The sequence below is a fragment of the Procambarus clarkii genome, chromosome 81 (assembly GCF_040958095.1).
Source record: "Procambarus clarkii isolate CNS0578487 chromosome 81, FALCON_Pclarkii_2.0, whole genome shotgun sequence".
In the NCBI taxonomy this organism is placed as follows: Eukaryota; Metazoa; Arthropoda; class Malacostraca; order Decapoda; family Cambaridae; genus Procambarus; species Procambarus clarkii.
In genome coordinates this window covers 1883482-1911182 of record NC_091230.1, presented here as the reverse complement: position 1 = coordinate 1911182, position 27701 = coordinate 1883482, and the positions used below count along the sequence as shown (strand labels likewise).

Below are 27701 nucleotides of genomic sequence, written 5' to 3'. Positions count from 1 at the left end.
CTACCCTTCACCACCTACCCTACCTATCACCACCTACCCTACCCTTCACCACCTTCCCTACCCTTCACCACCTTCCCTACCCTTCACCACCTTCCCTACCCTTCACCACCTACCCTACCCATCACCACCTACCCTACCCTTCACCACCTACCCTACCCTTCACCACCTACCCTTCCCTTCACCACCTACCCTACCCTTCACCACCTACCCTACCCATCACCACCTTCCCTACCCTTCACCACCTACCCTACCCTTCACCACCTTCCCTACCCTTCACCACCTACCCTACTCTTCACTACCTTCCCTACCTTTCACCACCTTCCCTTCAAATGGCTGAAGGGAACAAGTTTACGAGTATGGTAACAATGAGTCACAATAACGGGGCTGAAGATATAATGACCAAACCACACCCCAAAAGATAATGAGATAATGGTCCATGATGGAAGTCTATTGTCAACATCTCTTTAACCAAGTCTATCGATAGACAAGTCCATGTCTATCTCCCTCTATTTCCCACCTAACTAAATATTTATATATGTATGATATATATGTAAGGGAGGGTTCCAAACGTGTCCTTATTATCGGTTATCGTAGCAGCGGGTCTCAGATATTGCTGAGAAGCTTGCCCAACCGTTCTTAAGATGGCAGAACGGCTCAAGAAGTTAGGCGATGTCTTTAAGTAGACCAAAGATGTATTGGGCGATATGCCCAAGTGTTTCTGGCGGTAGCGAGCCTCGGGCCCGGTGTCTTCCAGTGTGTTACTGGCCCATCAATGGGGCATTATATTGTGTTTGGGAATGATCGCAGCCATCAGCGGCTCCTTGATCATGAGGAAGGAGTTTGTGTGTGTGGATCAGAGCACAGGTGAGAGACCACCGGACGACCTGTAGACTTACTGTGAGCAACACCACGTGTCCGTGGGCTATGACGACGACACCCACAACAGGCGGACTGAATCACCCGCCCATGGCACCTTTGTCGGGTTCCTGGTAGGTTGTGTAGTCTGCCTTGTGGTGGTGCGCGGTGCTGAGACAGGCGCAAACTGGTATTTTTTGAGGACGTTAATGAAAGATGCAGAAGATGATGAAGATGAAGAGAAAGGTAGACAGGAGAGCAGGGAGAAAGTTGCGGAGTTCCTCCGCTCCCGTGTGGGGAACTTTTCAAATGTTTACGGCTGCCGGTGTGCCATCCACATCTTGGCTGTGGTGGTGGATGTTGTTTTACTTGGCTATCATAGCTATATAGTCCAAGGCAAGACCTTCACCTTGATGGCCAGCTACCCCTGGAAAAGGGATGTAGTGAACTTCAGGGACATTATGTCCCTGATATTCGCGCCCTTCGCGAGGTGCGACATTGACAAAGACGACGCCATTTTGGGGCTGACCACACGCAACTATGTGTGTTATAACCCGTTGGCTCTTGTATATGAGAAGTTTTCTCTCATTCTTTTTATTTATTTTATAGTTATGATTGTGTGGGGTTGTGTGACTGGTTCATACATTATGTACCAAGGGAGCCCCTGGGGGCAGCGCTCCCTGCTGGCCATGGGGGGCAAGACCCGCCCCCACGAGGACAGGCTCCTCACCAAGATCACCGCGGGCGACGTCCTAGTCCTCCACTTCCTGCGCTCGAGGACAACCGGACGACACTATAGGGACGTTGTGTTTGGCCTGGTCCACCGTTTATGTCGTAGGGACACCCAAGAGCCTTACAGGGACACCCAAGAGCCTTACAGGGACACCCAAGAGCCTTACAGGGACACCCAAGAGCCATCCAGGGAGCTCTTGGTCCCCCTATACACACTCACCCGGGCCAACACAGAGTATGCAGCAATAAACATGATTAATATAACGGACATTTGACGGGGGCGTCCAATAAGAGGCTCTGGTGGCCGCTCTACACGGTGATGCGGCCTCGGGAGGCTGCGGGGGCAATCGTCTGGGGAAAGCGCCAAGCCATTACCATTATATCACTGGCAAGGGGTCAGGATAAGGATTTGGGATGGGACGGAGGGAAGGAATGGTGCCCAACCACTTGGACAGTCGGAGATTGAACGCCGACCTGCACGAAGCGACACCGTCCACCCCAAGTGGTTGCATTGCGGCTTCATGAATAAAAGTGAATAAAAGGAAAAAAGTGTGTGTGTGTGTGTATAATTCCCTAAGTGTAGTTACAGGATGGGAGCTACGCTCGTCTGTCCCGTCTTCCCAACACTCTTTGTCATATAACGCTTGGAAACTACTAACGGTCTTGGCCTCCACCACCTTCTCACCCAACTTGTTCCAACCGTCTACCACTCTGTTTGCGAAAGACAACTTTCTAATGTGTTTTTTTTGGCATCTTTGTTTCCTGTGTGTACTCACCTAATTGTGCTTGCGGGGGTTGAGCTCTGGCTCTTTGGTCCCGCCTCTCAACTGTCAATCAACTGACTGAACAACTGAAAGAAAACAGATTTGAAATTAATTTCCTATGGATACCATCACATGTCGTCTCCTAACGTACCCACATGTGGCTCATATGGGTACTCAGTCTCCACCTGTGTCCCCTTGTTCGTGTACCTACGGATACCATCACATGTCGTCTCCTAACGAACCCACATGTGGCTCATGTGGGTACTCAGTCTCCACCTGTGTCCCCTTGTTCGTGTACCACCAGTGTTGAATAGTTTATCCTTGTCTATCCGGTCGATTCCCCTGAGGATTTTGTAGGTAGTGATCATGTCTCCCCTTACTCTTCTGTCTTCCAGTGTCGTAAGGTGCATTTCCCGCAGCCTTTCCTCGTAACTCATGCCTCCTAGTTCTGGGACTAGTCTAGTGGCATACCTCTGAACTTTTTCCAGCTTCGTCTTGTGCTTGACAAGGTACGGGCTCCATGCTGGGGCCGCATACTCCAGGATTGGTCTTACATATGTGGTGTACAAGATTCTGAATGATTCCTTACACAGGTTCCTGAAGGCTGTTCTGATGTTAGCCAGCCTCGCATATGCCGCAGACGTTATTCTCTTTATGTGGGCTTCAGGAGACAGGTTTGGTGTGATATCAACTCCTAGATCTTTCTGTTCGTTTCATGGAGTAATTCATCTCCCATTCGGTATCCTGTGTCTGGCCTCCTGTTTCCACTGCCTAGTTGCATTACCTTGCATTTCCTCGGGTTGAACTTTAGCAGCCATTTGTTGGACCATTCATTCAGTCTGTCTAGGTCATCTTGTAGCCTCCTACTATCTTCATCTGTTTTAATTCTCCTCATAATTTTTGCATTCTTAACTTTTTTTTTTAATTTTGACCCGAAGGGCGAGTTTATTGGGCAGCGTCACTCATCCTGTAAGTGGACACACCGCCATAGTGACTGTATTGGGCAGCGCCACTCATCCTGTGAGTGGACACACCGCCATAGTGACTGTATTGGGCAGCGCCACTCATCCTGTGAGTGGACACACCGCCATAGTGACAGTATTGGGCAGCGTCACTCATCCTGTGAGTGGACACACCGCCATAGTGACTGTATTGGGCAGCGCCACTCATCCTGTGAGTGGACACACCGCCATAGTGACAGTATTGGGCAGCGTCACTCATCCTGTGAGTGGACACACCGCCATAGTGACTGTATTGGGCAGTGCCACTCATCCTGTGAGTGGACACACCGCCATAGTGACAGTATTGGGCAGCGTCACTCATCCTGCGAGTGGACACACCGCCATAGTGACTGTATTGGGCAGCGCCACTCATCCTGTGAGTGGACACACCGCCATAGTGACAGTATTGGGCAGCGTCACTCATCCTGTGAGTGGACACACCGCCATAGTGACTGTATTGGGCAGCGCCACTCATCCTGTGAGTGGACACACCGCCATAGTGACAGTATTGGGCAGCGTCACTCATCCTGTGAGTGGACACACCGCCATAGTGACTGTATTGGGCAGCGCCACTCATCCTGTGAGTGGACACACCGCCATAGTGACAGTATTGGGCAGCGTCACTTATCCTGTGAGTGAACACACCGCCATAGTGACTGTATTGGGCAGCGCCACTCATCCTGTGAGTGAACATACCGCCATAGTGACAGTATTGGGCAGCGTCACTTATCCTGTGAGTGAACACACCGCCATAGTGACTGTATTGGGCAGCGCCACTCATCCTGTGAGTGAACATACCGCCATAGAAGCATGTGCAACACTCCCCAATAGGAAGAAAACCCGCTGGGTTGTTCATCCTGTCACTTGTACCCAGACACAGCTGGGACTTGCTTAACTGTCTCAAGTGAACAGTGTTACGGCCCTATTGGGTCGCAACTGGGTTCTTTCTCTGATGTTAATAGAGTTTGGGTATCCGGCCCCAAGTTAGTAGTGGCTTTCAAGAATTGCGTTCCGTAACACAAGTAAATTAAAGGGGAAGGGAGACAAAGGCACTAAACTTAAATATATAATTACACCACCACCATAAATAAATATATAAACAGTCACACAGGGAGGGGGGGGTATAAACACTATAATATACAGAATAGTCTTCCTCTGAAGACGCAGGAATGTTCCACGGTGCTCGAGAGGGGTAGCCCTGGTCCTCTTCTTGTGGCCTCACGTTGAATCCTTCGATTCTCTCGAGTCTACCCTGGCCACAGGCCAGCCAAATCACAGTTCCACTGGGGGCACCGTCGTGGAGGCCTTCAACCATAAATCCAGCCTGTAGCTGGCAGGTTCCAATCAGTTCCACTGGTTAGGCCACCGTTGTGGAGGCCTTCAACCACAAATCCAGCCTGTAGCTGGCAGGTTCCAATCAGTTCTGCTGGTTAGGTCACTCCACGACCGATACTAGGGTTGCGAGCCCTAGGCAGGAGCCTCGTGTGATTTCACAGATCACTCTCCTCACCACAACACCCCAGTGGCTATAGTCTTCTCCACCAGTCAGCCCCGGGTACGACAATCCCTGGTTCTGCCACCTCACAGGCAGGCTAACACAACAGTGTTCATCCGGGGGGGGGGGGGGGGTGACTCACAGCTTCAGCAGCAAATGCGTGGAGGTTCTACGGCTGCCTTGGGTAGACTGATCCAACGTCCATTACAGCAGTCCCAGGTCGACTCTGTAATCAGACACGTCATTAGTACTGATGACACTCTAGGGCACCTCACTTACAGGCTTAGACACAAACACCCACCTATCCACTCCATAGATGGCGTTGCTGTCTAAGCATCACCTCACCAGAGGTCAGCAGCGGCTGTGTTATGAGCAGATCAGGACGGGAAACCAGCCCCTGTGGCCGGTATATCCTGTCCTCACTAGATGGCGCTGTCCATTTGGAGGGGGTTTCGGGAGCTGACCCACAGATGGCGTGGTCGTCACTGCTCCGTCCTCGGACGCTGGGCTCGGGTCCGTAACAAACAGCTCCTCAAACAAGAAGATTAACATCTTTCAACCCTAAAAATCTTGCGGGTGCAAAATGGGGGAATCTTTTAGGAACAGTATCAATATTTGACAAATAGTGTTTTCCTAACTCAAACAATGTGGGGTTTATTACTCTACACATATTTCTGATGTCTCTCAGGTGTTCACATTCACGTAGATAGTGGTCAAGGCGATGTCCGTCACTCTCACCACAGATTCTGCAACTTCGCTGATCAACTGTTGTTTCCATTCCATATCTCCATGGACATTTGTATCCAAGACGGATTCTCGCTATTACCGATTCTCTCCCGCGTCCTCCTCCTCTTCGTCCATAAGGACTGTGATTGGCAGCTGCAACCATGTTGTACCATCGTACAGATTCACTGGTTTGTGCTTCTATCCTCCTTTCCTCAGTTACCTTGTCACGGTGATGTTGCCTGACAATACCTCTAATTTGTAGTAGAGTCTTGGGTATGAAGTATTCAATATGATCACCACAGATTCTGCAACTTCGCTGATCAACTGTTGTTTCCATTCCATATCTCCATGGACATTTGTATCCAAGACGGATTCTCGCTATTACCGATTCTCTCCCGCGTCCTCCTCCTCTTCGTCCATAAGGACTGTGATTGGCAGCTGCAACCATGTTGTACCATCGTACAGATTCACTGGTTTGTGCTTCTATCCTCCTTTCCTCAGTTACCTTGTCACGGTGATGTTGCCTGACAATACCTCTAATTTGTAGTAGAGTCTTGGGTATGAAGTATTCAATATGATCTTCAGCAGCCAGCACATCTGCTCATTCATTCCCACATATTCCAACATGGGAGGGGATCCCCAACATGGGAGAGGATCCCCCCAACATGGGAGGGGATCCCCCAACATGGGAGGGGATCCCCCCAACATGGGAGGGGATCCCCCCAACATGGGAGGGGATCCCCACAACATGGGAGGGGATCCCCCCAACATGGGAGGGGATCCCCCCAACATGGGAGGGGATCCCCACAACATGGGAGGAGATCCACCCAACATGGGAGGGGATCCCCCAACATGGGAGGGGATCCCCCCAACATGGGAGGGGATCCCCCCAACATGGGAGGGGATCCCCCCAACATGGGAGGGGATCCCCCCAACATGGGAGGGGATCCCCCCAACATGGGAGGGGATCCCCCAACATGGGAGGGGATCCCCCAACATGGGAGGGGATGCCCCCAACATGGGAGGGGATCCCCCCAACATGGGAGGGGATCCCCCCAACATGGGAGGGGATCCCCCAACATGGGAGGGGATCCCCCCAACATGGGAGGGGATCCCCCCAACATGGGAGGGGATCCCCCAACATGGGAGGGGACCCACAGAAACTTGATGACTCTTCCCTGATTGGTAAGTACTCTCACAGCTCTCTTAATTTCAGCGACTATTGCAAGATTTTCTGCCTGATTTTTACTTAGGCTTTGCAGTGCTGCTTTTGAATCGGTGCAAATCACTGCACCATTAGTGTTCCGTTCAAGAAACCTGAACGCCATAACAATGGCAGTTAGCTCTGCTTGCGTTGAAGAGGCATAGTTCTCAATACGTGCTTTTTCTTCATTTCTGCGTTGGAAAGTATTATCCTTAATTACCGTGTACGCTGCACCAGCCCTGCCATTGACAGGATTAGATGACCCGTCAGTGTAGATTTGATCTAGTTCATCTCCGGCTTCTTTATAAATTTCCTCGAGATACTTGTGCCTCATTTCTTGTGGTATCATGTTGGATTTTTTCGTTACCATTTCATTGATGATAATCTTGCATGAGTCATCCTCCCAGGGAGGTAACCTCTCTACAGGCAGGAGCCCACGGGCTTGCTCAAGCAGGTGAAGTTCTTCAAGGTAGCAGACTGATCTGTGATGCCATTTTTTGCTTCTCCTGTTTCCTCCTGCTAGCAGCACAGAACTCAGGTTTTTCTTGGCAATATCATTGTAATGGGGATCTCTGGTTATCCTAATTGCAAGCTTAGCATTCAGTTCCTTAATTCTGCTTGTGACACTGTGGAGGGACAACTCCTCTTGTAGATTAGACGTTTTGGCAGTTCTTGGGACTCCAAGAATGATTGTCATGGCTTCATTTTGAATGCTTTCAAGCCTTTTCATATCGCTTTGGGAGTAGGTGCACAGAACTGGTGCGGCATAGTATGACGGAGCGCACATAGGCTGTGTACATCATTTTTAGCACGGCAATAGAAGCTCCATGTCCATTCCAGGTCATAGCTTTCAGTGCCCTGAGTCGACTTTTGCATGTTCCTACGAGCTGGTTGAGCTCCTCTTTCTTCCCCTTGTTAGAGCCGACAGTGACGCCAAGGTACCGATAGTGGTCAACCCATTCAAGTGTTACACCATTAATTTGTAGTTCTTCATTTTCTCTCCTCTTGTGATGAGAGTTTGCTTTTGTCTTGTTTGTGGAGAGAGTGAAACCGAGCTCAATACATCATCAGCAAACATTGAGAGGAACGAGTCTATACCCTCTGAGAGATCATTTACATATATCAGAAACAGTATAGGTCCAAGGACTGAACCTTGCAGGACTCCACTGGTGATTCCCCGCCACTCCGAGACCTCACCCCTCACATTGACTCGTTGTCTTCTGTTGCTTAGGTACTCCCTTATCCAACGGAGTACCTTCCCTTTCACTCCAGTCTGCATCTCCAGCTTTTTCACTAGCCTCTTGTGTGGTACCGTGTCAAAGGCTTTCTGGCAATCCAAAAATATGCAGTCTGCCCACCCCTCTCTTTCTTGCCTGATCGCAGAATTCAATTAGCCCTGTGAGGCAGGACTTGCCATCCCTGAACCCATGTTGATGCTGTGTTACAAAGTTCTTTCGCTCCAGATGTTCCACTGGCTTTATTCTCACAATCTTCACCATCGACTTGCATGGCATGCAAGTTAGGGACACTGGCCTGTAGTTCAGTGCCTCCTGTCTATATCTTCTATGCCTTATTGTATATCGGAACCACATTAGCCGTCTTCCAAATTTTTGGCAGCTCACCTGTTACCAGTGATTTATTATACCAGCAGTGGCAGGCACAGTGCATCTGCTGATAGTTTGTCCTGCACACCGCTGCCCACTGGATGGAGGGGCGGTGTGCAGGACAAACATATCAACTGTGACACTAGCTCTCCACACATGTCAGTTGCTTAAGTAAGAAACTGTACTTGTGGTCGATCTCGAACCCATTGTTGATGTGACGACTTATATTGAATTTTGTAACTAGCTCATCAAGATTATAACTTGCTTAGCTAAATGAATTGTGGGGTTCAGTCCCTGAGCCCATTATGTGCCTCTGTAACCCTTTCCACTACCACCCACAAGATGGGTATGGGTGCATAATAAATTAACTAAACTAAACTTATCTCTGGAACTTCTCTTTGCTCTAATGTGAAATTGCCTGGAATTTCTTATTGAGTTCCTCGCACGCTTCTTTGTCGTTTGTTGTGAATCTGTCTGCCCCCTATCCTCAGTTTCATTACCTGTTCCTAAATTTTTAAATTTTGCCCCGAGGGGCGAGTTTATCGGGCAGCGCCACTCATCTTGTGAGTGAACATACCGCCATAGCACCAAGTCTGATTTGAGTCTGGTTGGAGCTCTGAGAGCAGAGATGGATTCCCTGCGGGAGGAGGTACGACGGCTGAGACTTCGGGAGGAAACGAAGGAGGAGACCAGTGTTGACGGGACCTCATCGTGGAGAGTCGTGAAGGACAGGAGTCTTAAGAAGACCTTGACAAGGCTGCCTACAGACGCCCTAAGGACAGCAAATTCATTTGCCGTGTTGGAGGATGAGTGCTGTGGTGCACCTGCAGTTCACTCGGAACGAAAATCAGCGAGGAGCGGCGGAGCGCAGGCCCCTCAGGCTGCTCAGAAAGTTAAGGAGGTACCGAAGCGAATTTTGGTTGTGGGAGATTCCCAGGTGAGGTATTTAGACAGAACGTTTTGTGCCAGAGATAGGGGGAACAGATTAAGGGTTTGCTATCTGGGAGCTGGAATTGGTGATATTGCTGGAAACATGAATGATATTATGACGGGAAATGGGAACAAACCCATTATTTGTATTAGTGCAGGGGGTAATGATGTTGGGCGAGTTAGGAGTGAGGAACTAATACAGAGATTCAGGACAGCCATTGAATTAGTTAGGAGCAAGGGAGGAATCCCGATCATATGTGGCATTCTTCCAAGAAAGGGAGTGGGAAATGAATGGATGTCGAGGGCACTTGGTGTCAATTGCCGACTGGAAAGATATTTCAAATCAAATGCAATATCTTTCATAGACAACTGGGAACACTTCTATGGAAGAAATGAAATGTATACTCGTGATGGGGTGCATCTATCGAGGGCTGGGGTTGTTGCTGTTGCGAACTCGTTGGAACCAGTGGTTAGAGGTGTTTGTTTGGGTTTAAACTGTTAATAGATAGTGGTATGGGAATTGATTTGGAGGAAGGAGGTAATAAAAGTATGTGTTTGTGGGAGAAAAGAATTGGCAAAATGATCAGGGAAAGAAAAGGACCTCAAAATAACAATTCACTTAGGGTATATTACATTAACAGTAGAAGTCTAAGAAATAAAATAAATGAATTAAATGCTCTTGTCTGCACAGAAAAAATAGATATTATTGCACTTACCGAAACGTGGATGAATGTAGAAAATAGAGAACTATTAGCTGAATATCAAATAAATGGATTTAAACTATTTCACGCAGATAGATATATTAGATGAGGAGGGGGAGTATCCATATATGTTAGGGACAATTTGAAATGTAGTCTCAAAGAGGGAATTAAAACTGAGCCACACACATTAACTATTTGGATAGAATTAAACGAAAAACCAAATAATATTATAATAGGAGTTATATATAGGCCACCAAATTTAGACAGAATGGAAACAAAGCATCTATGGGATGAAATATCTAGAGCATCTAGATCTAACAGTATTTATGTCATGGGTGACTTTAATTTTAGTGGAATAAACTGGGTGAACAAAACAGGGAATAGTGAAGCAGAAGATTTTCTAGAATTAATTGACAATTGCTTTCTTACACAACACATTAAGGAACCAACGCGGGAAAATAATATTTTAGATTTAGTGTTAACTAACAGGGAAACACAAATTAATGACATCGAAATAGAGAGTGAGCTAGGGAACAGTGATCACAAAGTAATCAGATTTAGCATAGAATGGAATAGACCTGTAGGAGAAAATTCTGTTAAAGTGCCAGATTTTCGAAAAGCTGATTTTAATAGCCTAAGAAATTTTTTGGGTCAAATAGATTGGAAAGTCTAGGGTATGGGGTGTGGGCCGGTCTTAGAGCGAGACATGAACCCAGCGACAGGTGACGGAAAAGGGGATTTCGATGTGGATTTAATATATAACTTATTTAAGAATATTCTAAACAAAGCACAGGAACGTAGTATACCATACAAATTGAATACTAATGACCCAAAGTGGATAACAAATAATTTAAAGAACCTTATAGGTAAAAAGAGAGCTTGGTACAAAAGGATTAAGAATGGGGAAGTCAGTTTAGAACAGGAATTCATACAACTGGTTAGAAATGTTAAAAAAGAGATTAGGAGAGCAAAAAGAAACTATGAAGATCGCATAGCAGAGCAAGCAAAGTCAAATCCTAAAGGGTTTTTTCAGTTATATCGAACTAAGACTAGGGAAAGGATAGGTCCATTAAAATCTGAGACAGGTCAAATAACGGATAATGACAAGGAGATGAGTAGTATTTTTAACAAATATTTTATATCTGTATTTACTAAAGAAGAACTTAACAATATGCCTTCAGCCGAACAAGTCTATGTGGGTGGGGATGAGGACAGGTTGACTAGTTTAGCAGTTACCAGGGAGGATGTAATTAAACAATTAGAAAAACTAAAACCAAACAAATCACCAGGGCCGGATGAAGTGTTTGCCAGGGTGCTTAAAGAATGCAAAGAAGAGCTTTCCGAGCCACTGTCTACCATATTTAATAAATCAATAGAGTCAGGCAGAGTGCCGGAGTCATGGAAGGTAGCTAATGTGGTACCAATTTTTAAGAAAGGAGATAGATCACTTGCGTCAAACTATCGGCCAATTAGCCTAAGGTCTATTGTGGGAAAGTTACTTGAATCAATAATTGCAAATACAATTCGTCTCCATCTTGAAAAACATAAATTAATAAATGAGTCACAACATGGTTTTACAAATGGCCGTTCATGTTTAACAAATTTGCTAACTTTTTATTCCAGCATAGTTGAGGCAGTTGATAGTGGTAAGGATTGTGATGTTGTGTACCTTGACTTTAGCAAAGCTTTTGATACAGTGCCACATGAAAGACTAATTAAAAAAATAGAAGCTCATGGTATTGGGGGTGCTATATTAACTTGGATTAGGGCATGGCTATTCCAAAGGAAACAGAGAGTTAGTATAAATGGGGTTAAGTCAGAGTGGGATAATGTTGTTAGTGGAGTACCTCAGGGCTCTGTCCTGGGACCTCTGTTATTTATAATATATATAAATGATTTAGATTCAGGTTTGAGTAGCAACATTTGCAAATTTGCCGATGATACGAAAATCGGTAGGGAAATTAATTCGGAGGAGGACTCACTATCACTTCAAGTTGATCTAGATAGGGTTTTGAAATGGTCAAAGGATTGGCAAATGCAGTTTAATGCTGATAAATGTAAAGTTCTGAGGCTAGGTAATGATGATAGAGTTACAAGATACGAGCTAGATGGTGTTGAGATTGCGAAGTCGGATTGCGAAAGGGATCTGGGAGTTATGATTAGTAAGAATTTAAAACAAAAGATTCAATGCATGAATGTTCGTAATAAGGCGAATAGGACACTGGGATTTATTAATCGAAGCGTGTATGAGGATGTGTACATGTATATATAACATTAATATGGCCGCTGCTTATTTTAAAATAAGCGGGGGAATTCTGAGGAGGAAAAACATTTACGCAGCGCGCCGTGGGGGGAGGGGGGGGGGCACATTTAAGCAAACGCTACAGGATTTCCGTCCTCAGTCCTTCACAGCTCCGGCACGCTCCGCTCGAAACACCCGCCCTCCTCCCTTGACTACAGATGTAGAAACCTTATATATTATAAATGAAAATGACAGAATGACAGATATTTAGGATTCATCAACTGCCAAAGATACTCACATGCCAGTATAATTCTGGCGAGAGAGAGGTTTGGGAAAAGCCGTTATACCAACTAGTCAGCTATAAGGGTGATATTTGTGGGGCACAGGCAAGCTCGGCCTGGCCCATTAACCCCCCAACTGACACTATAACCACAGAGAATACTGTATTTATTTATTTATATACAAGAAATATATACATTGGGGTTAACAGAGAATATAGAAATGAAGTTGAATTTACATTCTTGTAAAGCCACTAGCACGCATAGCGTTTCGGGCAAGTCCTTAAACTAACAGAAAATTTTCGATAAATTAACAAAAAAATTGACAAAAAATGTTTACAGGTACATTGAAGAAATTTTGACACAAAAGCAGATTAGAATAATACACAATAAAGAAATAACCGCTGCATTACGTAGGAATGCGGAGGAATTTCTGATGGAGGAGAAGACAATTGCACAGCGCGATCCGCAGCGCAGCGTGCGGAGCGCCGCGGGGAGACTATATAAGAGAGGAAGGGACATGCGTTCTATCTTGCTCCAGCCTCGCTCAGCTCCACAAGTCAAAGGAAAATTTTTTCGCCACAAACGCTACAAACACGCTTCGCTTGGCAAGAAAAAGGAATAACATAGGACTCTTGTGTTCTTGGGACTTCTAGAAGCTATGGAAACTACGATTGCTACCTCGATCGCAGCCCCCACCCTGGTTGAGTTTAACTCCGGGGGCCCTTCAACCTCACATGCTGAAAACCTAGTGTCGGTCTACAGTACTCAACTTTCACCAAGGTAAAGTGATATCTTATGTTCTAAATGTAAAGCTAGGTTCCTCCCAAGTGTCGGCGTGTGCCCAGCGCTGTTCCCCACGCGGCCTGTAGACGTTCCAGCTAGGTCATGCCTAGGCAGGGCATTCTAGGCTGCCCCAGCACTATTGTACGACGATTAATACGGAATTCTTATACAGCCTTGCCCTAGCCGCTAGCTTGACAGATTTATAGTCTGCCGGTTAAGCCCGGGAATTCTATATTTATTCAGTATCATCGATGCTATTTTGCCGGAATTTTGTCCGCCGGTTAAGCCCGGATCCTTTTATGTGGCTCCTAGCTGTGGATTGCTAGTCATATCGTCTGCCGGCTAGGCCAAATAATTTTATGCAGCCTACACTGTGGCTGGGTCGCCGAACTTCGGTCGGCAGGTAGTGGCCTTCAAAAAAATTTTTTTTTTATGAGGCAAGCCACGTGTTGGAGAGCCAGACATTTTGTCTGCCGGTTAAGCCCGGAAATTCTATACAGACATTCTTGTTGCCAGAATGCCAGACATTCCCAGCGCCTCCTTCGCCGCTGGATTTTTAGACTATTGTCTGCCGGTTAAGCCCGGAATTTTCTATGCAGCCTCTTTCGCCGAATGAATTGTCCTTGTGCGTGTTTGCCAGACCTTGGTCAGACGGTTAAGCCAAACAAAAAATTTTAAATTTTATATGTAGTTCACCTAGCTACGGGATTGCCGTCCTTGGCCTGCCGGCTATGCCCAAAAAACAAAAAAAAAAAAACATTTCTGAAGTACCCTAGCGGAGATCATCGCCATAGTCCCGGTTACCAACATTATATTCTGCTGCTATGGAATTCTCACTGGACAGATGAGAAGGTCCCATTATCACCACTCAGGAACTAATTTTCCCTTTGAAAGCCATGAGGCAAAAATTTTCATTTATCAGGGAATTCACTCAATCTGCAGTCGTTACAGCTGATCAACATTCAGGAAAAAGGTCACAAGGCTGTTAAACGCACCACGAATAAGGAGTACAACATAAGATGGAATCCGCTGTGTGGCCCCCCTTTTTGTTTTTTAATTTTTTTTAATTTTTTCTTATTTCTCTTTTTCATTCTTACATTCTGGAGTCCTCGCCTTCCAGGCACAAGCAGGTCACAGTCGGGTTCTTAACATCCTACGGGGTCAGAGATTAGGTTTTAATTCCCAGCAATACGATTAGAAGATGTGTTTTACACACTAGGAGGTCATTCTTTAATACTTTTTCATACATAATTTTCACTCCACGTTCATAAATAAAACTTTATTCGCAAATGTAATATAAGGTTATTTGTCGGACAACATCCGAGGACTTCCGGTTAAGCACGCGCTAAGAGGTTATTCTTTAATACATCATCATACATAATTTTCACTCCGCATTATTATTAAAACTTTATTCACAAAGGTAAAATAAAGTTAATTGTCGGACATCATCGGAGGACAACACATGATTCGAGGTAATAGATTCCCTTCATTTTGTCTGCAGTGGCCTCTATTATTATTGGGCTATTTTGGTCTCGATCATTACACTTATAAACCTCTATTAATACGCTACATTACAAAATCCTGTACTACTAGAACTTATAAATCTTATAAACTGTTCGTCTCTCTACAGTCAAACAGTTGGTCACAGTTACGATTTTTCTCCTAAAAGATTGTGTGTATCATGTCATACTATGTTTTCCCCTATATTTTCCTCCTCGTCACTAAATAACTTATCTAGAGTATTAATTCGGTACTAAATAATTAAGCTGGTTAGATTTCCCAGTTCGTGCGATTCATCTAGGGGGGAATTCATTATTCCTTCAACAGTCCTCGTTAAATTAGGCGCGCGAGTTTCTAGTCACGTGCTAATAGGATTACAGTTAGGGTTAAGCCTTTCTTAAATTTTAAGACTTAAGTAATGCGGATTATCCTCATTTAATTCTTATTAATTCCCCCCAATAGACTCATTATCTCCTTAACATAGTATTTCAACAGTTTTTTTTTCTGTCTCCTCGTTGAAGGGTGGTACACATCGGTGTTTTTCATGACCGGTTTATTTTATTCTTTATTTGGTGCCTCCCTGTGGGTATCCACTGTAGTCGCACGTTTCTCCACTTATTCAGCCGCCCTCGCTATTGTTTGTTTCCTAAAAATTATTCTATCGGCCGCCCGGTTGAGCCCGGAATTATTATGAAGCTGCCCTCGCTACTGTCTTGCCAGACCTATGTCTGCCGGTTGAGCCCGAAATTATTATTATTATGCAGCTGCCCTCGCTATTAGATTGCCAGACCTATGTCTGCCGGTTGAGCCCGGAATTATTATTATTATTATGCAGCTGCCCTCGCTATTGGATTGCCAGACCTATGTCTGCCGGTTGAGCCCGGAATTATTATGCAGCCGCCTACGCTATTGCATTGCCAGACCTATGTCTGCCGGTTGAGCCCGGAATTATTATGCAGACGCCTTCGCTATTGGTTTGCCAGACCTAATGTCTGCCGGTTACGCCCGGATCTATTATGCAGCCGCCCTCGCGGTTGTATTGCCAGACCTATGTCTGCCGGTTGAGCTTGGAATTATTATGCAGCCGTCCATCGCTATTTGGATTGCCAGACCTATGTCTGCCGGTTGAGCCCGGAATTATTATGCAGCGCCCTCGCTGTAGTTTGCCAGACCTATGTTTGCCGGTTGAGCCCGGATTTATTATGCAGCCGCCTTTGCTTTTGGATTGCCAGACCTAATGTCTGCCGGTTAAGCCCGGAATTATTATTATACAGCTGCCCTCGCTATTGGACTGCCAGACCTATGTCTGCCGGTTTAAGCCCGGAATTATTAGGCAGCTGACCTCGCTATTGGATTGCCTGACCTAATGTCTGCCGGTTAAGCCCGGAATTCTTATGCACCCGCCCTCGCTAATGTATTGCCAGACCTACGTCTAGAGACGGCGATGGGGAAGAAGTCACATGTCTGCCGGGTGAGACCGGAATTATTATGCAGCCGCCCCTCGCGATTGGATTGGCAGACCTATGTCTGCCGGTTGAACCCGGAATTATTATTTTGACCGCCGGTGTAGCAGGAAGCCCCACCAACAACGACCCCGGAAGCTGGAGATCATTGCAACGAACTCGGTAACAAAAAATTTATAATTTGCTGCCCCGGAATTCTTACGGGACAGACGCAAGGACCATATTTCACCGCACCAGAAATGAATATCTATTATTCATCTGGTGACGACCCTCCGACTGCTGCCGTTCCAGCTGACCTGCAATCAGCAAATTCACAGGGCCGTTAAACGTACCACGCATTCGGAGAGCAACTTATTATGGAAACAGCTGCATTGGACCTTATATTTCGTATATTATTTATCCATCCACATACTTATGGAATCAGTGCCGTCCGGACGCACGCATGTCAGTCATGATTTAACTTCCTTCGGACGAGATTACGTTTTAATCTCCAGCTTTAAGACTACAAGCTGTGGTTTACACATTAAGTGGTTATTCTTTACTCAAATCTTATACTTATCATATGCTTAACGCTTCTTAATTAAACCCTTAATAGCAGTAGGTAAATCAATTTATTTGTCGGTCCGCATGCGGAGGACAACATTTGATGGACTTCAATGTAATTGTCTCAGTTAATTTTATTTAGTGGGTATCTCAAGATAATCCTTCTTCAGTCCTCGGAAGCATTGGCGCGCGAGGTCATCCTGTCACGTCCCAATAGGATTACAATTAAGGTCAAGTCTATTCTTACTCTTTAGAATCCAAGCTAAACAACTTACAGGTCAAGCGGTCTACACACTTTTAATTCTTTTTTCTTCCCTTCACTGACTTAATTCTTATTCACGGAGTTACTTATCAACTGTTATTTTCACTGTTTCTGCGAAGTAGGGAAGTTTTCTTACTGCTTTCATGTTAGGATTATTGTATATTTTCTTTTAAGTGATTCCCTTCGGGTAATTCTGTAGTCGCATGTTTTTCCCTACTTAGGAATTATCGGCCAGTCACGGGCGGTAAATTTTATTGTCGGTCGCTGGGTTTCACGTTACAAATTTAATCATGTCTTCTCTAAGGCATTTAATTTCTTACTAATTTACTCTTCACATATTCATTAACTTATTTTCCGCTACATATTTATATACAGTAATTATTTAAGGATTTGGACATTTCGCTATTTGTCTTCTACTTATGTTACATGGATTATATTATTATCCCTGTTATCATCTGAGGTAAATAGGTATTCTGGTCTGGTAATCTTATACCTTTTTTGTTTGTTGATGGTACTTCCCTCCTCCAGTACCGCTGTGGTACTCGAGGCTTTCCAAGTTTGTAAATACTACGCGATGCTACGTATTCTCTCAACCCCAATCAATCTTTCCTTTTACTTAATAAAACTTTTTTCGCATTAGTTAATTAATCACGCTGCTTATCTCTCTCAGATTGGGATGTGTTCTTATTGGATTAGTTACTACTGTTGAACAATAACCCTTATTCATTGATACCTTCCTTTTTTGTCACACCTTGGCCTCCATACCGTAATTAAATACTGCTCACAATTCTGCCTTCCTTATAATTATTCGGTCACTGGGGTTTTTCCGGAACATATTTAAAAACTATAATTTTGAAGGTTTTCTAAGTCTATTTTGTTTTTATAATTATTTCTATACATTAGATATTGGGAATTACTATTATTGACATTAAAATGTACTTAATTGTTGTTAAAGATTCGCTGCCTGGAACGGGGGGGTTACGGGCCATGGGGAGCCCGTAGATGAAAAGTACTTATGTTAATGACTTTTAATATTCATTAATCCGCTTACTTGTAACAGTCTGGGACGCTTATTCTATCATTTATTAATTTGTTCTACTATCCACAGACTGTTGGGGGTAGTCTTTATGGTATTCTTATACAGCCCATTTGCGGTTAGATTAGTCATTAGTACCATTAGTGGATTAGTATGGTTGTTGGTTGGTCGTTAAGGATTACGTCACCCAAGGGGTGGCACGGGCATGCTTCGCCGAAAAATTCGTATGACATTATACAGCACACTTTATTCTGACTAACGACCAGTTAAAACATTGACGTAATATCAAGCTTGATGCGGTAATTTTGCATTTTGGGGGTATGGGTTGTTCTTACATATTCATGCATTATTTGCGATATATTACACGTTCATGCGTATTTAATGACGTACTATAGTACATGTCTTCCCATGCTTGGAACATTGGAAGGTCCCATACTCCACTACGTTCGTGGTAATTGGTCTACAATTTTACCAACCATGTTATCGAACCAGTATTTACTCAAGATTTTTTTTTTTCTCATTTACTACGCTGTACACGTTCAGGGGAATTTATTTACGTCTATAGTATGACGCAAAATACAGTTCTGCTTATTCTAACTAAGGCACAAATTTCATTGCAAGATTAACGGAAGAACAACTCCAGGCGTCAAGTTACTAATCCTTTATTAATATTGCCCAGTGTCCTATTCGCCTCAATTAAGACCGAGCATGCATTGCTCCTTTGGTTTTAACCATCTTACTAATTGCAATTCCAAGTTCCCTCTCTTCGCAGAATTCCCTCAGTCCACAGAATCATCGCGGAGGGGTCAACACACACCCCTCAGGACGAGCAGAGCGGCGTGGAACGGCCTGCTCCCACCTGACGCAATCTGATTCAGCGGTACGCTGCCCATCCATCCTACGAATTTGTTTTTTTTTTCCCCTAGGTTCATGCTTCAGTACCCTGCCTAACATCGGGCTTACCATTAATATGTAATAATAGGCATTTACCCACAACTTGGCGTTAGTCGCAATCTGCCTTACCCGTGGTCTCCTAGACTGGGGAGTGTTACCCGTCTGTCATCACTTAAATTATCCCTAGAGTGTTCTTTTTCCCAATATCTGTTCAAGATCAATTCGGCGTTGCAGTCTACGTCCCCGGTGCTGTCGGTTCAAGGTAGCCCACACACTTCTTGACTTCAGTTCCTGCCGCCAAGGGTGAGCATGATAGCACGCCCTTAGTCCTCTCCTAGAAAGACGGCATCCATTGGACCTGTGGAGCTGACTATACTCTATCCGGTATTATTACTCTAGCCTTAATCATAATAGAAGTACACACTTTTTCACTTCCATACGTTGTTTTTCAGACTAACCCGCCAACAGTGGCCTTCAGGTGAAGGTCGGTCCCACAACTGTGATATTTACCATTTTGTGATTAACTGCCACATCCGTGCTTCATTTCTTTACGTTATTACTATTTAACATACTTTGCGTGTTCCGTCAGTGTATATGGTCTGTACAACGTTGTCTTCAGCTTGGAGCAAGGAGCCCTGTTCGTTCGGGTTTCGGAGCATTTTAATTCCCACACTGCTTTACCACACTGTCCTACTTATGCCACATGCTCACCCCTGCCAACCCTTACTGCCGTAATATTTCCAGAACGACTACAGACCATCGGGGAACAACACATGGACGGGGAACATTGGTTTTGCGCCCGAAGAACACTCTCGATGGACTGCACGGATGGGCGCATGAAGGACCTACTCAGCTGCGTTGGGGCTAGCCTCCGCGAGGGCGGGATACAGCGACGACGACGCCCACGAGGACGACCCGGCGTGGCGGTGCACAGCACGCGTAGCACGCATTAGAACGACTACAGACAATCGGGGAACACCTCATGGACGGAGAACATAGGATCGCGCACGATGAACACTCCCGACGGACGGCACGGATTGGCACACGCAGGTCCTACTCACCCGCCCTGGGGTTAACCTCACTGGGCTAGTCTCTGCAAGGGCGGGACACAGCGATAACGGCGACACGAGGATGTCCTGGCGTGGCGGGGCATAGCACGCGAGGCATGCACGAGGTAATACGCCCACAACACGCGGACATCAAGACGCCCGCATTGTATACACATGCACCAGACGGGGCTCCATTGGTCACTTCCAGGATGCTGCTTACCTAGCATCATTTACCAGCCATGTACGCCCGACTCTGTACCTTTTTTCAGTACTGGAAATTCCTGACTGTTTTTTTAATGGCAGAGGTAACGGGTGTACGGGCACGGACGTGGACGCAGACAAGGAAAAACTCCATGATACCCCGCGATGCAGAACTTGCGGCTACGCCATTCCTGGTGGCACGGCCCCCAACGTCAGATGAGAAGTCAACGCCCTACACGCTGATGCCCCTTACGCAGCCTGCGCCCTCACAATGACTACGCCCCACATTCTTTACGGATTAGACGGGCCACGCAGCTGTCACATTAACGGGCATGTGCAGGAAACAATTAAGGCCGTCGGACGATGGAGGCGTGACGTTTTCACTCATATGTCAGGCAAGATGTCATCACGCTTCCACATTGAAAACATTCAGTGGCCAGATAAAAGGCATGAAAATAAACAAAATAAAGCAGACGATCGAAACCCTAGCTCAGGCTCTCTGCACCCAGCACTGCCGGGTGGGTAAACATTGGGCAGCAACGATTAGAGCCATGATTTACCGCATAAAGGTCCGGTTTCGTGACGAAACATACTACACCGGACCCCAATTACTAAGGAAAATCGTCGACATCACGAATGCAGCCCCGTTGGACATCCGTGACGATGCTGACGGCGCTGTACTTCTCTATTCAAGCGAGCAAGCTCTGGAGCAACTGTTTGCACCAGACCACCAGGACGCCCTACGAAACTCCAACCTGATCATCACTCCTAACCGTCGCTACTTGGCTGAACGAACCATATTCGTCAGCCACACGAGTGTCTACACCGCCACCCAGGACCCTGGTACCATCAACACCAGAAAACACGGCTCTGACTGCTGCTACAGTCAAGGCCACCCAACAAACTGTGCCCAATTGCGGAGGAGATCACATCGCCGTCTCCATGGACTGCCAAGTACGACTAGATAAAATAAATAAACAGTAACTGCCAACCCAACAACCAATCAGCCGACAAGCTTCGATATCCAAGCTACATTATTTCCAGTGCTTCTGTTCCTGCTACACAGACGTCCACACCAGGCCAACCAACCAAGTTCCTAGAATCACCATTGTTTCCATCTCCCTCGGCTGAGACCGTCACATATGAGGCCCCAGACTTCGACCTAAACCCAAGCAAATCAAGCAAGAAAAAGCTCTACTATGGATTTACCTCATTCACGATGGCACTTTCAACAGCAATCGAAGCACAAGAATGGCCATTGCCTTAGAATGCAACAGGATCATCAACCAGCTCAAGACCTGCTTTTCCTTACCCTGTGTTTGTCCACCACGAGACCTTGGAACATTATGTTGACCTCTGCGCTCTGGAGAGGGAATACGTCGACCCTAAATACGACTTCAAGAGGGGACAAGTGACCTTCCTGGAAGAAGATGAAGACCCGACAGGAACACCAATAACGCCGATGTCATTTGGGAAGTACATGCGAATACCTCGTGGTCAAGATAACAACAAGCAACAGTGAACTTTCCTCTCACCACCTCAATAAGGAAGACGCCTCCTCCAAGCCAGACAGACCACCTCAAGTGAACCAGGACGACATCACCCTGCCCCACCACTAGCCTCCTGCCACCCAAGAAGAACTTAAGCTACAGGCTTTGCTGGAAAAAACATCTACAATCCAAGGTGGACGGGCCACCGAAATTTCAAGCCTCCTCTCTCCACATCCAAATCCTCTTCCAAGAATTTCATCGCCCCATCTTTTTTCCTCACATCATCCTTTCCAAGCTCTTTGGACATCAATCCAAACCAATTCCGCGGCCAGCGGGCACTCGCCCTTCGGAGGGGGGTCCAGCCAGCTGGCTCTGCGAGTGGGGGTGCAGCGCCGGCCCCTAAGTATTACGCTGTCCGCAGCTACTTACTCTCACTTGTAAGAATATTGTTAAATTTGTCCTATAGGTGTATTCTACAGCTACTAGTAATTTACCATTTCACATTATGTCTGGGATTGGCGCATTATTTCTGTCATGTGTTAGGCCACTATATGATACTCTATAAGCCCTGATTCTACTTGAAAATTATGTAAACGTTTGCCTTACTTGTACCAATAGTTAATAAGGATTCCGCGTTCTGCAGACCATGTTCTATTTAGTTACCGGATATAAGCATATGTATTAATGTTATTAAGTCATTGTAGTCAAGTTATACATGTATTTATGCTGTTGTAAACTTAAACAAGTTACCTGTTCATTAACATGGTCTGAAAAATTTATTTATTTGTTTCTACTAAAAAATTAAATAAAATAGTTCCCAATGCTGTCGTTGTCTCATTCCTCCGTTATCAGAAAATAAGGATTACTAGGTACATGAAGACTGGCCATTGTACTGGCATTTGAAAGTTAGTTCAAGTAGTTTGCAGTTATTTTTACTCTATAATCTCAATATGTATGTAGAACAAATGTGTAATACATGTATAACAAATTCATTAATGAAAATCAACTATCCACTATATAGACCTGAAAAAGTGTAACTTAGCGACAACCAGAAAATGGTCACTGCTTGATCGCAAGCGGGGATATTTCTAATGGGGGAGAAAGAAACATTTGCGCAGCGCGTCCCGCGGCGTTGCGCGGGCAGTCTGGGGCCGTATAAATACGGGCGCATAGAGGGGCTCTGCCCTCACAAGACCACCTACGACCATTCCCTTACCCTGCCATAAACATTGAAATTTGACACCCTACCTCAGGAGCCACTCTGACCACAGGTCCACCAACTACATTTCCCTCCCTCCAACTCTGCCTCCACTTACATTGTACACACACTCATATTGTACACCACGCAAGTGTGGACTAGTGTGTAAATCTTACTGATACCACACTTAACGTTTATTCTTTCTCAATGTGTTGTATAAAAGGATCTGATTATACCGTTTCATTTCCAACTCCTTTTCTTGGAAGAATGCCACATATGATCGTACACACACACAAGGTATACTAGGTGAGTACTAGTTGAGTACTCACACACAAGATATTCTAGGTGAGACTAGGTGAGCATACACACACAAGATAGTCTAGGTGAGTATACACACACACGCAACATATACTAGGTGAGTACACACACACACAAGATATACTAGGTGAATACACACACACAAGGTATACTAGGTGAGTACTAGTTGAGTACTCACACACAAGATATTCTAGGTGAGACTAGGTGAGTATACACACACAAGATAGTCTAGGTGAGTATACACACACACGCAACATATACTAGGTGAGTACACACACACACAAGATATACTAGGTGAATACACACACAAGGTATACTAGGTAAGTACTAGTTGAGTACTCACACACAAGATATTCTAGGTGAGACTAGGTGAGTATGCACACACAACATAGTCTAGGTGAGTATACACACACACACGCAACATATACTAGATGAGTACACACACACAAGATATACTAGGTGAATACACACACAAGGTATACTAGGTGAGTACTAGTTGAGTACTCACACACAAGATATTCTAGGTGAGACTAGGTGAGCATACACACACAAGATAGTCTAGGTGAGTATACACACACACGCAACATATACTAGGTGAGTACACACACACACAAGATATACTAGCTGAATACACACACACAAGGTATTCTAGGTGAGTAAACACACACAAGGTATACTAGGTGAGTACTCCCACACAAGTTATTCTAGGTGAGACTAGGTGAGTATACACACACAAGATAGTCTAGGTGAGTATACACACGCAACATATACTAGGTGAGTACACACACACACAAGATATACTAGGTGAATACACACACACAAGGTATTCTAGGTGAGTAAACACACACAAGGTATACTAGGTGAGTACTAGTTGAGTACTCACACACAAGATATTCTAGGTAAGACCAGGTGAGTATACACACACACTCAACGTATACTAGGTTAGTACACCCAGAAAAAAAATATACTAGGTCAATACACACACACACAAGATATAGTAGGTGAGTACACATACACACAAGGTATACTACTTGAGTACACACGCACAAGGAAAACTATGAGAGTACAAACACACAAAGTTTGCAACGTGAGTACACACATAAGGTATACTAGGTGAGTACACACACACACAAGTTTCTCCTCTAGAGATTAACTCAAAAGTTATTCCTCTAGAGCATTTCCTTGCGAACAAATTGATACCAAAATTAATTAAGGTCAGCAGACCGAAAAAAGAGTATAAACATTTCAGTATTGCGAGCGCACATGTCCGCATTTCAATGCCCCCTTCCCAGGGCTGGGGTGCCGGAGTGCGCAATAAACAACACATCCGGCGGCTGCTTGTCGAAGGCGGAAGTGGAGCCTATATAGGCCGTTTGTCATGATAATTAGTGATGGCTCTTATTTTGATTATGGGTCCGTAATAAAATGAAGTCTTTTTTCTTAATTTATATTACCATGCTGGTAGAATACACTTCTTGATGATGAATATGGAGTACACATGAAATACCACACAGGATGAGTATGGATTACACAAGAAACTATTTATTTATTTATTTATATATATATTCAATAAGTTACATTGGGTTTATGAAAGTACATAACATGATGTGTTTACAATCTTTTAAAGCCACTAGTTTGCTTTACAAGGCAAACCAGTGGCTTTACAAACTAGTGGTGGATAAGTTCGGAAACCTGTCACCATATGGGACTGGTGGTTAATGAAGACAAAACTAAGTTTGAATGTAGAAGTCGGAGGTCCATTATATTGAAAATAAATGGTAAAAACATAGAGAGAGTTAATATATACAAATATTTAGGCATATATGTTGGATATACCCATGAGAGTCTCCGTTTAGCAGTCTCCGTGGTGTAGTGGTAAGACACTCGCCTGGCGTTCCGCGAGCGCTATGTCATGGGTTCGTATCCTGGCCGGGGAGGATTTACTGGGCGCAATTCCTTAACTGTAGCCTCTGTTTAACGCAACAGTAAAATGTGTACTTTGATGAAAAAACGATTCTTCGCGGCAGGGGATCGTATTCCAGGGACCATAGGATTAAGGACTTGCCCGAAACGCTACGCGTACTAGTGGCTGTACAAGAATGTAACAACTCTTGTATATATCTCAAAAAAAAAAAAAAAAAAAAAAAAAAAAAAAAAAAAAAAAAAAAAAAAAAAAAAAAAAAAGAGAGTTTGGAAGCTGAGATGAACAGACTGTTGGGTCAATGTCGGAAGAGATTACAACCTCTGAAGGCCTTGGCATGCTGTGGAAAGGGAGTGGGAGTCCCTGTGCTACGAATGATATATTTGAGTACTGTAAGATCCCTTATTGATTATGCTGCACCTGTTATTTCTTGTTTTGGTAAAGGTAGGATGGACAAGTTGGAGCAGGTACAAAATGAAGCCATGAGAATTATCTTAGGATGCCCAAGAAATGCTATGATTGAGAAAATGAGGATGGAGTTGAATCTGCAGAGTATTGGGGATAGAATTGCAGAGATAAATGTAGCTTCTGCCATTAGATTAATGAGAGGTGGGGGAGCTAATGAATTAATCCTCTCGGTTCAAAAGGTGGGAAGTAATGAACAATGTATGATGAAGAAAAGAGTATATATGAATACCTTATGTTCTAATGTTATTAAGTATGATGTTATTACAGAGTGTATTGCTGTGCCCAAGAGAAAATTCACACCACCATGGGAGGATTGTAATGTAGATGTAGTAATTACTCCCTTGCAAAAGAAAAAAAGTATGTATGAAATAGGAGAGCTGAGGGCAACATATGATTGTATAATTAGAAAATTGCCTACAGAGAACACTCTACATGTATATTGTGATGGGTCAGTAGCTAGGGATGGGAAGGCAGGATGTATATTGTGATGGGTCAGTAGCTAGGGATGGGAAGGCAGGATGTATATTGTGATGGGTCAGTAGCTAGGGATGGGAAGGCAGGATGTATATGTTCTTAACATTCTGAAACCTATCTTGTTTGCTGATGATACTACCCTCATCTACTCCAACCCCAACCCACATACACTAAATAATGTTGTTAATAATGAACTAAAAAAAGTCCACTTATGGATGTCAACCAACAAACTAACACTTAACATAGAAAAGACCTACTACATCTTATTTGGAAGCAAATCTACAAATGCAATTCAGCTTCAGATAGACAATGTAAACATTAGCAATAACAATGATGGAAAGTTTCTTGGCCTATTCCTAGACAAGAGACTCAACTTCAGTACCCACATAACTAAGAAAGTCTCTAAAACAGTTGGTATACTCTCCAAAATCAGATATTATGTACCTAACTCTGCTCTCATCTCTCTATATTATACACTAATCTATCCCTATCTCAACTATGGTATCTGTGCATGGGGTTCAATCACTGCAAACCACCTCAAGTCCATCATCACCCAGCAAAAATCTGCTATCAGAATAATATCAAATTCTGCTTTCAGACAACACTCAGCCCCCTTGTTTAACTCCCTAAACATGCTAAACATAATCTCACTCCATAAATTCTCTTGTGTCAACTACATTTACAAAACCCTGTTCTTAAATGCAAATCCTGCTCTGAAATTCTTCCTGGACAGATGTAATAGGACCCATTATCACCACACCAAAAATAAATATCTCTTTGATATCCCCAGAGTTAAACTTAATCTGTGTAAACACTCTATGCAAATAAAGGGACCCAGTTTATGGAACTCACTCCCTATTGAATTGAACAGCTGTCCAACTTTTTACATCATTCAAAATCAATACTAAAAAGTACCTAATTTCATCTTCGTAGTTTTTCACCTTTTGCCTTAAAATTGCACTGTATCTATTGCTACCCAATCTCCCAACCTTTATGTTCCCAATTTGAACATCTTTACCATTGTGATCATTGCTGTCTTATATGTGCTGCCAATCTGCTGTATGGTGTTTATTAATCTTGTTTATCTGTATCTATTGCTACCCAGTCTCCCAATCTTTATATACCCAATCTGAACATCTTTACCATTGTGATCATTGCTGTCTTATATGTGCTGTCAATCTGCTGTATGGTGTCTATTAATCTTGTTTAAATTACCAATCAAGCTGTCAGTGTAATCAATCAGAGCTTTAATATAACAATGTGCTTTAATATACTTGCTAAGCTTTCTCATCTCATTTTTCTCTTGCAATGTATTTGTTATCATTTATCAATTCTGATAGAAATTACCTACTTAAAATTATCTGTTAGATTAAGGACCTGCCCGAAACGCTGCGCGTACTAGTGGCTTTACAAGATTGTAAATACTGTACTATTCAATGTATTCTCACAAACCCAATGTACCTTCTTGTATATATATATAAATAAAATAAAATAAAATAATATAAAATATTGTGATGGGTCAGTAGCTAGGGATGGGAAGGCAGAATGCAGTATGCCAAACTGAAT

The 27701-nt window shown here is 44.3% G+C and overlaps 1 protein-coding gene across 2 annotated transcripts in view; it reads right to left on the bottom strand.

The window, feature by feature from the left end:
* The window catches only part of LOC138358104 (uncharacterized), a 46074-nt gene that overhangs the window by 11239 nt on the left and 7134 nt on the right, over positions 1–27701 (bottom strand). Inside the window, exon 4 of one of the 2 annotated variants that reach the window (XM_069315590.1) lies at positions 4991–5073. The exons of the other annotated variant lie outside the window; for it this stretch is intronic. Within the exon in view, the coding sequence (XP_069171691.1) occupies positions 5072–5073 (2 nt within the window). The 3' untranslated portion in view covers positions 4991–5071. Of the gene's footprint in view, positions 1–4990; positions 5074–27701 lie in introns of those variants that run through there. 2 annotated transcript variants of the gene reach the window in all.